Here is a 15,267-nt window from a genome sequence, read left to right as displayed (position 1 = left end):
CTCAAAATAATTTTAACATTGCTCAAAATGAATCTTTGTTGTCAAAACACACAACTCGTTCATCAAATATATAGAGACTACTTCTGTCACTCTTTAATACTAATCAATTGAAAACGCTGTTGTCAAAACAAATATGTTGATAAACTGAGGAAAAACCGCACAAGGGGAAAGTATGTAAATTGCTAAATGTAGAAGGAACAATGCAAACAAAAACATAAAATGTTAACCATTTTTGGAAATTATAAATTTGATTTTTTAATACGTGCCTCTCGCTCTTCTGCACCTCACCCCCAAAATATACCCTTCTGAACTGTATAGTTATAAAGTTCAACAGGAAACATTCAATACACCAAAAATGTAAAGTAATGCAGTCACCCAGCATCCTGTCATTGGACTGGGTCAGGCCAAAGGGCCTCATCAACATCACATGCTACATCCTCCCTGGCAAGATGGCGTGAGAAATTTCCCCTATTGTGGCAAATCCACCCCAGGATGGACTTTGTGGCTGTGTCATCACAAGCCATCTCCATAGTATGAAGTAGATTATCTCATGTGGATGTCTATAATATACAGTACTATCCACCATCCTGTCAAGAATAATTCCTCAATAAGGTTGAGGAGTGGAGAATAGAGTGGAAGGAAGACATTTAAGAATCTTGTGTGACACTGGAACCGTTCATGAACTAGAATACTAGGATACAAAATGATATTGTCTGAAATGATGACATATGAGTGTGGTGGCTGGTTCTGCTGTTGATGTTTCTGTTCCATCAGCACATCTCGAAGTCCACTCAGAAATGTCAGTAGATGTGCTGTGTTTTATGGTCCTATGGTGGCATGATGATGGACTCGATGGTGGCTGATGCCTGCACAGAGAGTGGCATTGCCCCCACACCAGCCAGGAATATGTATAGTTGCACAGTGGCCAAGGATGTTACAACCTTTCATCCTTCTCTTTGCAAGGTTAAAGCCTGCCTCATCTACATAGATAAATTCCTGCAGTGTCTCCATCGACTCCAGCTCCAAAAAATCTGTGGAATCAGAGTAAAAAGTAATTCTATAGCATATAAATGGTACTAAGAGTGTATATACAGTATATATATATATTAAAGTTTACCATTGACATACCCATTTATGTAAAAAATGGTCGAACCTTGGATTCAGGAGGAACAGTATGGTTTTCATCCTAGTCGCAAAACAGTGGACCAGCTCTACACCCTTAGCAGAATCCTAGACGGTTGCCCAACCAGTCTACATGTGTTTTGTGGACTTGGAAAAGGCATTCGACCGTGTCCCTCGGGGAATCCTGTGGGGGGTGCTCCGGGAGTATGGGGTACCGGACCCCCTGATAAGAGCCGTTCGGTCTCTGTACAACCGGTGTCAGAGCCAGGTCCGCATTGCCGGCAGTGAGTCAAACCCGTTTCCAGTGAGAGTTTGACTCCATCAGGGCTGTCCTTTGTCACCGATTCTGTTCATAACCTTTATTGACTGAATTTCTAGGTGCAGCCAAGGTGTTGTGGGGGTCGGGTTTGGTGGACTCAGGATTGGGTTACTACTTTTTGCAGATGATGATGTCCTGTTTGCTTCATCAGGCCGTGATCTTCAGCTCTCTCTGAATCGGTTCGCAGCAGAGTGTGAAGCAGCTGAGATGAGACTCAGCACCTCCAAATCCAAGACCATGGTCCTCAGTCAGAAAAGGGTGGAGTGCCCTCTCAGGGCTGGGGGAGAGATCCTGCCCCAAGTGGAGGAGTTCAAGTATCTCGGTGTCTTGTTCACGAGTGAGGGAATAATGGAGCGTGAGATCGACAGGTGGATCAGTGCGGCGTCCACAGTGATGTGGGCTCTGCATCGGTCTGTCGTGGTGAAAAAGGAGCTGAGCCATAAGGCAAGGCTCTCAATTTACCAATCAATCTATGTTCCTACCCTCACCTATGGTCATGAGCTATGGGTAGCAACCGAAAGAACAAGATTGTGAATACAAGTGGCTAAAATGAGTTTCCTCCGCAGGGTGTCTGGGCTTTCCCTTAAAGAAAGGGTGAGAAGCTCAGTCATCCAGGAGGGGCTCAGAGTAGAGCTGCTGCTCCTCCGCATCGAGAGGAGTCAGATGAGGTGGCTCGGGCATCTGATCAGGATGCCTCGTGGATGCCTCCCTGGTGAGGTGTTCTGGGCATGTCCAACCAAGAGAAGGCCCCGGGGAAAACCCAGGACATGCTGGAGGGACTATGTCTCCCGGCTGGCCTGGGAACGCCTTGGGATTCTCCTGGGAAGAGCTAGAAGTGGCCGGGGAGAGGGAAATCTGGGCCTCTCTGCTCAAGCTGCTGCCCCTGCGACCCGACCTTGGATAAGCGGAATAGGATGGGTCTAACGTGGACATATTCAAAATGCAGGTCTTTTACTCTATTACTGTTGCATTGGAATGGAACACGTTTAAGATAAAGCTGCTTCATACGCAGTCTGTTGCACTGTAGAACACAGTGAATGATACTCTGGCTCACAATAAATAAATTGAAACCTTCTTGTCTTCTACTATATTTCTCTGTATTTTTATTAACCTTATAGGAGTTATTGGAACACACCATGTCAACAATAGCACTGTCCTGCTATATGTTGTCTATTACCACTAACTGGCTGCCTTTTACAGTTTCTCAAAACTCCAAAACACAAACTGAAAAGAGTTAACTACTTGGTCAAAAAACCACAAATCTCCTGCAAAATGAAACACAGCACTCAAAGCCATGTTCTCTCTTCTCAAAACCGATTCCTTCCAGCAAAATAAGACACACAGCTATTATATGTTTATGTCTTACAGAACATCAAATAAACACTAATGTGATAAATTCAAAATGTTACCATCAAAAGTGTTTATTTATGTTTTGGCTTCATGAGGCCATGTTACTTATTCAAATGCACACAAGTGTGTGGAAATAAGTTTCCTTTTCCTCAATTTCGTGAATTGTCCTGAAATAACATTTACAGTGCTACATGTATTTGCAACACAAATGTTACCTATCTCACGTAGTAGGTAGCAAAAGTCAGTAATTTCACCAATGTAATGCAAGTACAATAAGAAACACTACAAAGAAAATCAGTGTACAGATATAAAATGGTAACATAGGAAATACTTATTCATTACTACAAAACAAAGTGTCCAGCTGAACTGACAAAAACAACTGCAAAATGCACTGAAACAGATCACTCAGCATCCAGACTCTGGTCCTGGTCAGGCCTTATCCACATCGGCTGTGATGTTGTCCCAGGCCTTGTAGCAGGGGAATAAAAATGCCTGGCATGGTGGATCCATCCCTGCATTCATCTGTGTAGATGTCATCACATGCCTCCTCCATTGCCTGGAGTAGTGGGCACACACTCATGGGGTCTGCATTTGTACACTTTCCACCACCATGCTGAAAAGAATTCTTCTACTGGATTTAGAAATGGGGCACATGGTGGAAGGTACAACACTATAAAACATTGGTTGTTGGTGAACCATTTGTGGACTAGAGCAGCCCAGTGGAAACTTGCACTATCCTAAATGACAATGAAGGTAGGCTGTGGGAGGATGAAGACATTTTTGAGTTTGCAAGGAATGTTAGCAAAGGGGGAGAGTTGAAAAGACCAAATTGTGATGCATGACCCCACGTTGACGAATAGCAGCACACATTTCTACCACGCTGCCCAGGGACATTGACAATGGCACAGTTGCCAATGCTGTTCCTCTCCCGCTACCTGGTCGTCTGTAGGTGGAACCCTGCCTCGTCAATGCAGATATAGTCATATGATACAGCACTGGTATCAAGTTCAAGCTCTCTAAGAAAGAGGGAGAATGTACCTATCAGACAAAAGACATACACACAGGAACACTGAGGTACATAGTAACATGTCTATGCAGAGTACTGAGAGGATGCTGTACTCGCATGTACATATTGGTATCATTGCTCCTTCACATGGTCAGAGTTGCACTCAAATGGAACACAATATACCCGTTTTATCCTCAGCTAGTGTTGATTTAAGACATACTCGATTGTGGATGTTTGCAAAATGGTTATCGTCTTCCAGGACTCTATGATTTTCCTCAGGGTAAAGGCATTAATTTTCCAAAGCCATGTTGGTTATAGTGGTGTCTTGTTCTCTTTGAATTTCTGGCCTCTGCCACCTCTTGCTGGCCGTCTTTCTGTTCTGTGAAAAGTATATACACACACACACATTATAGGATACACATTTTACTGTATAGATATGTAAATGCAAGACAAAACATTACACTGTAGGGTTCCATTCTATGAGCATTGTAGATAGTCACAGAAACCATAAAGTAATGGTATACTGTAATTACAGTAGAGAGTACTGTAAAACTTCTCAAGTGGTTACTTACCTATTCTCTCAAGGCCCTGATAACTGAGGCTACTGTGAAGGGACTCTCATTCGGCTGGAACCGCTGCCCAACTTCAGTCATGGTTAGGTCATGATTGATTACATGGTCCACCAAAGTTGCATGTATTTTATTGGAAATATTGGCTCTCCTTTGTCTTCCTCTTCCTCATTCTGGATGGCCTCTGCTGCCTTCTAGGCTTCCTCCTACTCTCACTCTTCCTCTGTGTTCTTGCTGCTCTATCTTCTTGGCTAACACCTGTATAAGTTACTTGAGGCTTCTTTTTGACTCTAACACACAATTGAACTGTTCTTCCAATTGAGTTTGTGTAGGTTCAACATTAGTAAGACTAATTGGTAATCAGGGTGTTGCAATTTGAAGGCCTGTGTTTCTAGGTGAACAAAGTGTGCAAAATGATGCAATTTGTGTTCATAGATTTGCAAAACTGTTATTTAGAATATTTGTGCGAGACCAATGGAATTGTGCTGAGGGCTTAACACTTTAGTAGTCATGTTGTTGATACATGAGCTTCACGTTTTCAGAACTGTGTGTATAGTTCAATTTTTTATGTGTACAAAATGGGGAAAAACTGTAACAATAGCATTCTGCTGGTCTTGCGCAAATATATTTAATCTACTACCACTCACTCTCTGCCTTTTTAATTCTGTAAAAAAAATAAATAATTTTGACCACCAAAGTTCATTTTCTTTTATTCACTATGAGACAATTCATGGACACACATAAGTAGGTTTATACAAATACAACAACTATAAAAGTTAAGTAATGTGAATTACTGGTTTTCTTTTCCAAATGTGCCAATTATGGATGCAACAGAGAAGCAGCTTAGATTTGCCTGGACCTGCTGGCCAGTTTCTCTCATACTCAAGCCATGGACAATAATGTTGTTCAGATCTCTTTGGTAATTTGGTATCGTCATCTTCTTCTTGTTACCACTGATCTGATCCTATCCACTCACTATTTCTTCCTCTACCCCTTACTTGGTGGTTCTCCTATTATTGGGCTCCTTTTTATCAAACAAAGATTATCTGTGTCCCTTTTACCTTTTGAACAATTTGCTAACAATTAAACATGTTTGTGCTTACCCCATGACAGCTGTGTGCTTATTGTGTTTCATTGAGGGTACAGTTGTTTTGTGTTTAGAGTGGCAGTGCATTCTGCATCACAGCTTCTTCTTTTTCCATTGGCTACTCCTGTTACGGGTCACCACAGAGGATCATCTTTTTCCATATCTTCCTGTCCTCTGTATCCTGCTCCATCACATTCATGACATCCCTCACCACATCCATAAACCTTCGCTTAGGCCTTCCTCTTTTCCTCATACCTGGTAGCTCCATCCTTAACATTCTTTTCCCAATATACGTAGCATCTCACCTCTCTGACTTTGTCTCCCAACCGTCCAAGTTGAGCTGACCCTCTAATGTACTCATTTCTAATCCTGTACATCCTCGTCACACCCAATACAAATCTTAACATCTTGAACTCTGCCACTTCCAGCTCTGTCTCCTGTTTTTTGGGTCAGTGCCACCATCACCAACCCATATAACATAGCTGGTCTCACTGCCGTCTTGTAGACTTTCCCTTTCACTCTTGCTGGTACCCATCTGTCAAAAATTACTCCTGACACTCTTCTCCACCCATTCCTCCCTGCATGCACTCTCTTTTTCACCTCTCTTCCACAACGCCTGTTACTTTGTACTGACCTTCCTCTCTTTCACACACTTGTATTCTGTCTTGTTCCTACTGACCTTCATTCCTCTCCTCTCTAGAGCATATGTCCACCTCTCCAGGGTCTTCTCAACCTGCTCCCTACTCTCGCTACAGATCACAATGTCATCAGCAAACATCATAGTCCATGGGGACTCCTGTCTAATCTCGTCTGTCAACCTGTCCATCACCATTGCAAATAAGAAAGGGCTCTGAGCCGATCCCTAATGTAATCCCACCTCCACATTGAATACATCCTTCATTCCTACTGCAGACCTCACCACTGTCACAATCCCCTCGTACATGTCCTGTACAACTCTTACATACTTCTCTGCCACTCCCAACTTCTTCATACAATATCACTACTCCTCTCGAAGCACACAGTCATATGCTTTCTCCAGGTTCACAAAGACGCAATGCAACTCCTTCTGGCCTTGTCTATACTTCTCCATCAACACTCTCAAAGCAAACATCTTATCTGTGGTGCTCTTTCCTGGCATGAAACCATACTGCCGCTTACTAATCATCACCTCACTTCTTAACCTAGCTTCCACTACTCTTTCCCATAACTTTATGCTGTAGCTCATCAATTTTATCCCCCTGTAGTTACTACAGTTCTGCATATCCTCCTTATTCTTAAAAATCGGTACCAGTACACTTCTTTTACACTCCTCAGGCATCCTTCTCACTTTTCAAAATTCCATTAAACAATCTGGTTAAAAACTCCACTGCCATCTCTCCTAAACGCCTCCATGCTTCCGTAGATGTATCATCTGGAAAAATGGCCTTTCCATTCTTCATTCTCTTCATAGCTGTCCTTATTTCCTCCATTCTAATCCACTGCACTTCCTGATTCACTGCCCTACCATCATCCAACCTTCTCGCTCTTTCTCTCATTCTCATCAGCCTCTCAAAGTACTCTTTATCTGTTCAACACACCTTCCACAGTTAAGTACATTTCTATTTTTATCTTTTATTACCCTAATCTGCTGTACATCTTTCCCAGCTCAATGCCTCTGTTTAGCCAATCTGTACAGGTCCTTTTCTCCCTCCTTAGTGTCCACATTCTCATACAACTCATAATACACCTTTTCTTTAGCCTTCGCCATCTCTCTCTTCACCTTACACCTCATCTCCTTGTGCTCTTATCTACTTTCTGCAACTCACCACTTTGTCAACCTCTTCCTCTGTATACTCTCCTGTACCTTCCCATTCCACCACCAGATTTCCTTTTCCTCCTTCCTCTGTCCAGTTGTCACACCAAACACCCTTCTTGCTGTCACCCTTACTACTTCTGCTGGAGTTGTCCAGCTGTCTAGTAACTCTTCACTGAAACCCAGTGCATATCTTACCTCCTCCCTGAACTCAACCTTGCAGTCTTACTTTTCCAACTTTCAACATTTGATCCTTGGCTCTTCCCTCACTCTCCTCCTCTTCTTGATCTCCAACATCATCCTACAGACCACCATCTTATGCTGGCTAAATTCACTCTACCCTGCCGCCACTTTGCAGTCTTCAATCTCAGATTGACCCTCCTGCATAGGATATAATCTACCTGTGTACACCTTCCTCCAAGCTTGTACAGTTGTAGCCAAATGTTTTGAGAATGACAAATATAACATTTTCACTAAGTTTTTATGTAATCTGCATATACTCCAGAATGTTATGAAGAGTGATCAGTCCTCCCTCTTTGCCATGAAAATGAACTTAATCCCCGAAAAAATTTCCACTGCTGTTATTAAGGCGGCCTCAGGGCACCCAAGAAAGTCCAGCAAGCACCAGGACTGTCTCCTAAAGTCGATTCAGCTGCAGGATTGAGGCACCATCAGTGCAGAGCTTGCTCAGGAATGGCAGCTGGCAGGTGTGAGTGCAACTGCACACCCAGTGAGGCGAAGTCTTTTGGAGGATGGCCTAGTATCAAGAAGGTCAGACAAGAAGCCACTTCTCTCCAAGAAAAACATCAGGGACAGACTGATATTCTGCATAAGGTACAGGGATTAGACTTGTGATGACTGGGGTAAAGTCGTTTTCTCTGATGAATCCTCTTTCCGATTGTTTGGGGCATCCAGAAAAAAATGTGGTCCGGAGAAGAAAAGGTGAGCGCTACCATCAGTCCTGTGTCACGCCAACAGTAAAGCATCCCGAGACCATTCATGTGTAGGGTTGCTTCAAAGCCAAGGGAGTGTGCTCACTCACAATTTTGCCTAAGGACATAGCCATGAATAAGGATTGGTACCAAAGCATCCTCCAAGAACAACTTCTCCTGATCATCAAAGAATATTTTGGTGAGAAACCATGCCTTTTCCAGAATGATGGAGCACTGTGCCATAAGGCAAAAGTGATAACTAAGTGGTTTAGAGAACAAAATATCAACATTTTGGGTTCATGGCCAGAAAACTCCCCAGACCTTAATCCCATTGAGAACTTGTGGTCAATCCTCAAGAGGGGCATGAACAAACAAAAAACAAGCATTGATTATGCAAGAATGGGCTGCCATCAGTCAGGATTTGACCCAGAAGTTGATTGACAGCATGCCAGGACGAATTGCAGAGGTCTTGAAAAAGAGGGCCAACACTGCAAATATTGACTCTTTGCATATACTTAATGTAATTGTCAATAAACACCTTTGAAACGTATGAAATGCATGTAATTATACTTCAGTATACCATAGAAACATCTGACAAAAAGATCTAAACACACTGAAGCAGCAAACTGTGTGAAAACCAATATTTGTGCCATTCTCAAAACGTTTGGTCATGACTGTATGTCACCCTATGTTACTCGTCCCTCTTCTTAAAATATGTATTCACCACAGCCTTGTCCATCCTTTTCACAAACTCCACAATCATCTGACCTTCTTCATTCCTCTCTTTGACACCATACCTACCCATCACCTCCTCATCTCACCTTCCATTTAGTCTCTTGCAGGCACAATATATCAACTGTCCTTCTCTCCATCACATCAGTTAACTCTCTCCCCTTACCAGTCATACTGCCAGCATTCAAAGTTTCTACCTTCAGTTCCACTCTCCTCCTGCCTCTGGGCATGTCTCCCCACTCTTCGGCCAACAGTAGCCCAATTTCCGGCTGCACCCTGATCGCTAACAGTACTGGTGGCGGCTGTTATTAACCCGGGCATCGACCGATCCAGTATGGAAATCTGTATTGCTGTTCGCATATTGATATGGCAAAATTTTACTTCGGATGCCCTTCCTGACATAACCCTCCCCATTTATACTGGCTTGAGACCGGCACAAAGAAGCACACTGGCTTGTGCATCCCCTGTGGTTGGGTTCCCAACACAAATTGTGTACCATAATTGAAAAACAGTTTTTCTCTCAAGCTTTGCAAATGTGCCGTTTATTTTTTATTGTACTAATATACATGAGAAAAATGTGTTGTTTGTAGACAAGGCCCTGGCTTTAAACCACTGGGAATTTAAAACAATGTGTGACCCTGACCAAGTTACTTTGCTCCCATTTTAAGCAATACATGGAAAGTTATATTATAATACCATGGGAATATATAAAGACACTATATAATGTAAATGGCATTTTACTAGTCAATGGTAGCCAGCATCTAAAATGATCAGACTTGAGTAGGGGGTGGGGGTGTTTCATATTTTCTTTACTTAGAAAATTCACCCCAGTGAACACTTACAAATATGAAAGTTTATAAATGTCCATTATGAGCGAAAGGTGGTTTTGATAAAGCACACCTCTCATAGGTCACCTCTCTTTTGAGCGTATAATGGCTTTCAATAATATTATGCCTAAAATTATTGAAAGGAGAATACCCGCCACAATTGCAACAAAGGCCAGCACATTTTCATACTGTGCCCCTATAAAAAAGAGAAAAGGATGAAAATAAGATTTTTGAAAAAATAAATTGATTATTTTTTATTAGACAAATTCATCATCAGAGGTTTATGCAGGAATACTCTGGGCTACTCTGAAAGCATTTATAAGAGGTCAGATTATTTAATATCTTTCCCATAAAAATAAATTGGCGTCAGAGTTAAATCAGTGAAATTTGCAGAATAGATCAAGAATACGCCAGATCTGCAAATGAGGTAAAGACAGGCTCTGCAATCAGAATTCAACCTCTTAACAACAAAAGAAAAGGAACAACTAATCCTTAAATCACAACATTATTATTATGAACATGGAGAGAAGGCTAATAAGATCTTAGCTAAATAAATCCACAAGCAGGACGTTTGCAACGCAAAAACAGAAATTGCTAACACAGGTGGAATAAAAATTGACCATTAAAATATAACCCACACATTTAGAGAGTACTACAAGTCCTTATGTTTCACTCAGTTTAAAGAAGATGAGACACAATCAAAGGAGTTTTTGATGCAATACAAATACCACAGTTTGATATTCTTAGTGCAGAGGCACCAAACAAACATCTGACACTCTCAGAACTACTGGATGCTAAAAGCGAATTCCAAAGTGGGAAAGTTACAGGCCTTGATGGCTACACAGTGGAATTTTATAAAACATTTTCAACTAAGTTGGCTCCTCTATTATTAGCAATATTTATAGAAGCTAAAGACAACAAAATTCTTCCTTAAATGTTTCGCCAAGCATTAATTTATCGGCTTCCTGAAAAAAATAAGGAATTATTCCAAATTGCATCATACAGACCAGTTTCACTTCTGAATAATGATGTTAAGATACTCTCCAAGGTTTTAGCCAGAATAACTGAGAAAGTGCTTCCTTCTGTAAGGCCAAACCAGATTTATTAAAGGCAGACACTTGGCTTCTGACCTTCGGCATCTGTTTAATATATAACAGTATGCTTTCCCATAAAATGTAACACACCAGAGATCTTACTGAAATCTTTGCACAGCGAAAAATGCTTTGACAGAGTTGAATGGAACTATCTATTCACTACATTACACAAATATAGGTTTGGCCAAAATATGTATGCATGGATAAAATTTCTGTATACCAGTCCAGAAGCCTCTGTCTGTATGAACAACATGACCTCAAATTACTTCAAATTACAACATGGTACTTGACAAGGGTGCTCTCCATTAGCATTTCTTTTTGCAATCGCCATTGGCCATTTACTTTTGATGTGCATTGGAGAAAGGGATTATCAGAGAATGACTTGAACAGAAAGTATCACTATATACAGATATGGTACTGTATATATCAGACCCACAAATATCTTTACCAGTAGTCCTTAATACTGTAGCAGAATTTTAAAAGATATATAAACTTTGAATTTGAATAAACAGTTGATAGATTAATATTTGATGATGAACACTACGTTAAAGCGTGCAACGTAATTTGAAAGCAAAATAAATAGATTGATTGATCCTTATTTGTCACCAAGGGGAAATTTGGCTTTTATCAGATGTTCAATAAATAAAAATATTATTATGATAAACAACAAATCCCTCTCAAATAAGCACCAGAATGACTATAAAGAAAGAAAACATCTGACTTGGCAGTTTATATAATATAGTGCCAATCATACTTAAAACCACTGTAAAGCACTTACCATCATTACTTTATGCTATGACCTTCATGGTGCACACTTTCAAAAAGTGCTTAATAAGCATGTTTATAAAACATTTCACATCATTCTCTCTTTTTATAACTTATCTCATTAAGGGCACTGTCTTTTCACAAATTAATCAGTCATTCTTTAAAGTATGCTTTTCAATGCGCTGCATCTCAAAACACTATTATGCAAGATGCCTTTCATAATTTCAGCTATGCATAGCACTTTGAAAAGAAATACAATTTGGCTAACCATGTGTCACCTTACTTAGTAGAAAATTAGAATGATATAGTGGTCAGGGCACAGGAATTTGAAGGCTTCCTGTTCACTTCTGCTCCTGATTTAGAATATAACAAATTTGACAAATGAGACCACCAAGCCTGTTTGTTCAGCTAATAGCTAAGCTATCCCATAAGGCCCATAAGCAAGTATCTTCATTGTTCGGTGCTACACTTGTAAAAAGAAATATGTACACAATTTTACAGTATTCTAAAAACCTGTAAGTTACGTTTGTCAAAAATAACAACATATGCAAAGCATAAAAATGCTTCCCAGTATAATTACAAGTCATATATACTTACAAAAAGAAATCCATTTCTTGGATTCATCTGTAGTGTGCTCTTGATCTGGAACAATGATGGGCCCCACTGAAAGAATGGTGTTTACTTGCTGAAACATTCCTTTGTGAGACTCCCTTTTCCTTTTGTTTTCACGTTTAACACACTCCTAAATCCAAAGACATCAGATTGAAACATTCATATATTCTGACAGAGAGATATCTGTGGCTACATTCCTTGCCAAATGCCTTGATTCATTGAGGCTGGCACATCAGTCAAGGCAGGATAAAATTAAAAATAATGTATGCTGTGGACTAAATTGTATACATTTCTGAGGTGTTGCATTGTCCTATGTGCCACTATAATGTGGTGAAAAAATAATTTACAATATATTATTTACATACATATATATATATATATATATATATATATATATATATATATATATATATATATATATATATATATACATACATATTTATATATATATTTACACATATATATATATATATACATATACACATATATATATATACATATACATATATACATATACATATACATACACATATACATACACATATATATATATATACACATACATACATACATAAAGGCAACTCAGAAGACTCAAGGGCACTGTCAGTAGGAGTGCAGAATCACCTTGGCAGTAAACCGAACGTGACTTATTAGTACTTGGCTCTCAAAGTTTCAGTATTAGTTTGAATGTGGTTAAAATCAAACTTATTTTCAACTAACATTCATTGACTCTTCTTTCTCTTTCCCTCTGGCTTTTCTCTTATTCAGAGTGTTCAACAATGGAGGTGTATCTATGTTTTCCATGATATTTTATTTCTGGCCATAGTCTAATTACACCCAATATTAATACATTATTCTTTCTGGTTTTTGATTTCCCTCTTGTTCTTTTATCTGGTAACACCATCTCTAATGCCCTCTCTTTAGTATGCAGTTTTCTTTTTTTATCCTTAAATATCCAACCCCCCATTGATAGATTCTCCCACCATATACTTTTCACAATTTTACTGTACTCTGTGCATACAAGAGTAATCACCTATAAATATATCATATTTTGTTCACTCCACACATTCATCACAACATTTTCATCTCTTGAACTTCCGTCATTACTCCCATAATAAAATAACAATCATTGCAGTTGTAAGAGCAGCCATTTCTTTGAATTGAGTCAGTGAAGGTATGGGTATGCAGTGGAAATCTAGGGTTACTGCCTCATTTACCTGGGCAAAAAGGCAAGAAATTTTAGCAATTAAAGCAAATCCTCATTCTCTGGCCACTGTACAAGATCTTCTTGACTAAGCATCTAGTAATTTGGTTGAATATAGGGTGAAAAGTGAACTATTAAAAAATCACTATCTAAACCATTTACTACACCTGCTAACTGTCAGTCAGGGTTCCAGAGCACTGCAGGCTATGTTGTACAAAGGCACCAAACAGCTCTGCAGGGAACACCACTCAGTTATAGGGTACGCACACTGAAAGACCCATATACACATAAGGCCAGTACATCTACTGATGGAAATCCTGGTAAATATGGGAAGAAATGCATACTGTACACAAAAGAAAACTGAACAGGCACCTCTGTGCCATGAAGCAGCACTCACATTTACTTATTTGGCCGACAACTTTATCCAAGGCGACTTGCAACGTTTATGATGCAATTGGTTACATTTCTTTTGGTTTTCCAATTGGAGCACAGACAGGTCATGTGACTCAGTCAGGGTCACACAGTGTCTGTAGTGAGATTTGAACCCCTTTTTTCATTACAGGTGGGTCTTGGGTTATGACAATTCTGCAAGGGGCCCGATTTGCCTGGAAAGCTTGCATATTGTAATCTTTTTAAGTTAGCCAATAATATGTGTCATTTTGCTTGACTTCTAACTGTAGTTCAAATTTTCTTATAGAAACTTGTTTTTTTTACTTATGAATGAAGCAAACTAGTTTTGAAACAGATGAATAAATAGCAGCTGTCACTAATGGGGAAGACTAGTATTGCACACTAAAGACTCTCAACAGTTTTAATCATTTGGTGCTTTTGTGTGCACGTGTCACCAAATGTACACAAAGTAAGCTCAGTTATCATGGGGCATCTCTGTAATTACTAGTAACCTAACTACGTGTCCCAGCCATGCTGTCTCAAGCCGTACATTTGGCACGCTTAGCAGGTGTCACCAAATGTAACTATAAGTATGTGCAGTTGGCTCTTTCACAGGAAAGTGCAGCTAAATAGGCAGCTGTTCATTTTGATGAGGAGAACTGGATGCTGCTTCTTGTAATTTCCAGCATCCTGCTTTAAGTGCGGCTCACAGCTGTGTTGTCTCAGGGAGCACGGCTGCTGGAAAAGCGAAGTAACACTTTAGCGATCCTTCAGTAAAGACAACACGTCTCAGTTAAGGGGTCTGTCATTAGGTAGTGCCTTCATTATGCCTTTTCAAAGGCTATGAGGTACTTGATAATTGAAAAATGTAGGAAGCTTAAGGTCAACATATAATGTTTTACATTAAAGTTATTTGTCTTTTGTGATTTAAAGTTCTTATTTTTCAAACAAGATTTGGGTACTTTCTGATATGTTGTTTTCTGTTATTTTTGACTGTTTTATTTAATTTCTGCAATGTTTATTTAGTATTTACGTACTATAAGGTTTATGTTATATGCTAAGTTTATATGTTGCTTCTCTTCTGTGAACAGAGCCCCAAGAGGCTGAGCAGGCCCACTGGCAGAAGTATTTGGGCCCCAGACAACTGGGTATGTGTGGTCCCCACATGCCAAAAAAAAAAAACAAGTGTGAAGGGGCCCCCTTCCGTTAGGGCCCCGGACCAGAGTCCCGTTTGTCCCCCCCCTGGCGGCAGGCCTGGGCTGAGCCACCATGATGTCATGATTTAGGCTGGAAAAACTGTTGCTTTGTAGCCTTTTTCTTTAAGGGAAGCCATATTGTGTACCACTGTCAGGGTCATGCCACTCATTTTTAGGTGATGGGGTCTCCAGGGTCATGACCTTGACTTAACAACCCGCCAACCACTAGGAACATTATCGGATTTCATTTTGATCTACTGTGTGTTTTCT

The 15,267-nt window shown here is 40.1% G+C and overlaps 1 protein-coding gene across 2 annotated transcripts in view; it reads right to left on the bottom strand.

Annotated features, from left to right (window-relative positions):
• Positions 1 to 4,119: 4,119 nt before the first annotated feature.
• LOC120534364 overlaps positions 4,120 to 15,267 on the bottom strand; it is a 78,900-nt gene continuing 67,752 nt past the window's right edge. The window contains exons 17-18 of one of the 2 annotated variants that reach the window (XM_039761900.1): positions 12,193 to 12,337; positions 4,120 to 4,176 (exon numbers count right to left, since the gene is read on the bottom strand). In XM_039761900.1, coding sequence (XP_039617834.1) covers positions 4,175 to 4,176; positions 12,193 to 12,337 — 147 coding nt within the window. In that variant the 3' untranslated portion in view covers positions 4,120 to 4,174. Of the gene's footprint in view, positions 4,177 to 9,434; positions 9,933 to 12,192; positions 12,338 to 15,267 lie in introns of those variants that run through there. The other variant, XM_039761899.1, reaches the window with a different exon arrangement.

This window comes from Polypterus senegalus, chromosome 8 (genome assembly GCF_016835505.1).
Source record: "Polypterus senegalus isolate Bchr_013 chromosome 8, ASM1683550v1, whole genome shotgun sequence".
Classification (NCBI taxonomy): Eukaryota; Metazoa; Chordata; class Cladistia; order Polypteriformes; family Polypteridae; genus Polypterus; species Polypterus senegalus.
The sequence above is the reverse complement of the archived record's forward strand: the minus strand, read 5'-3'. Positions and strand labels throughout refer to the sequence as shown.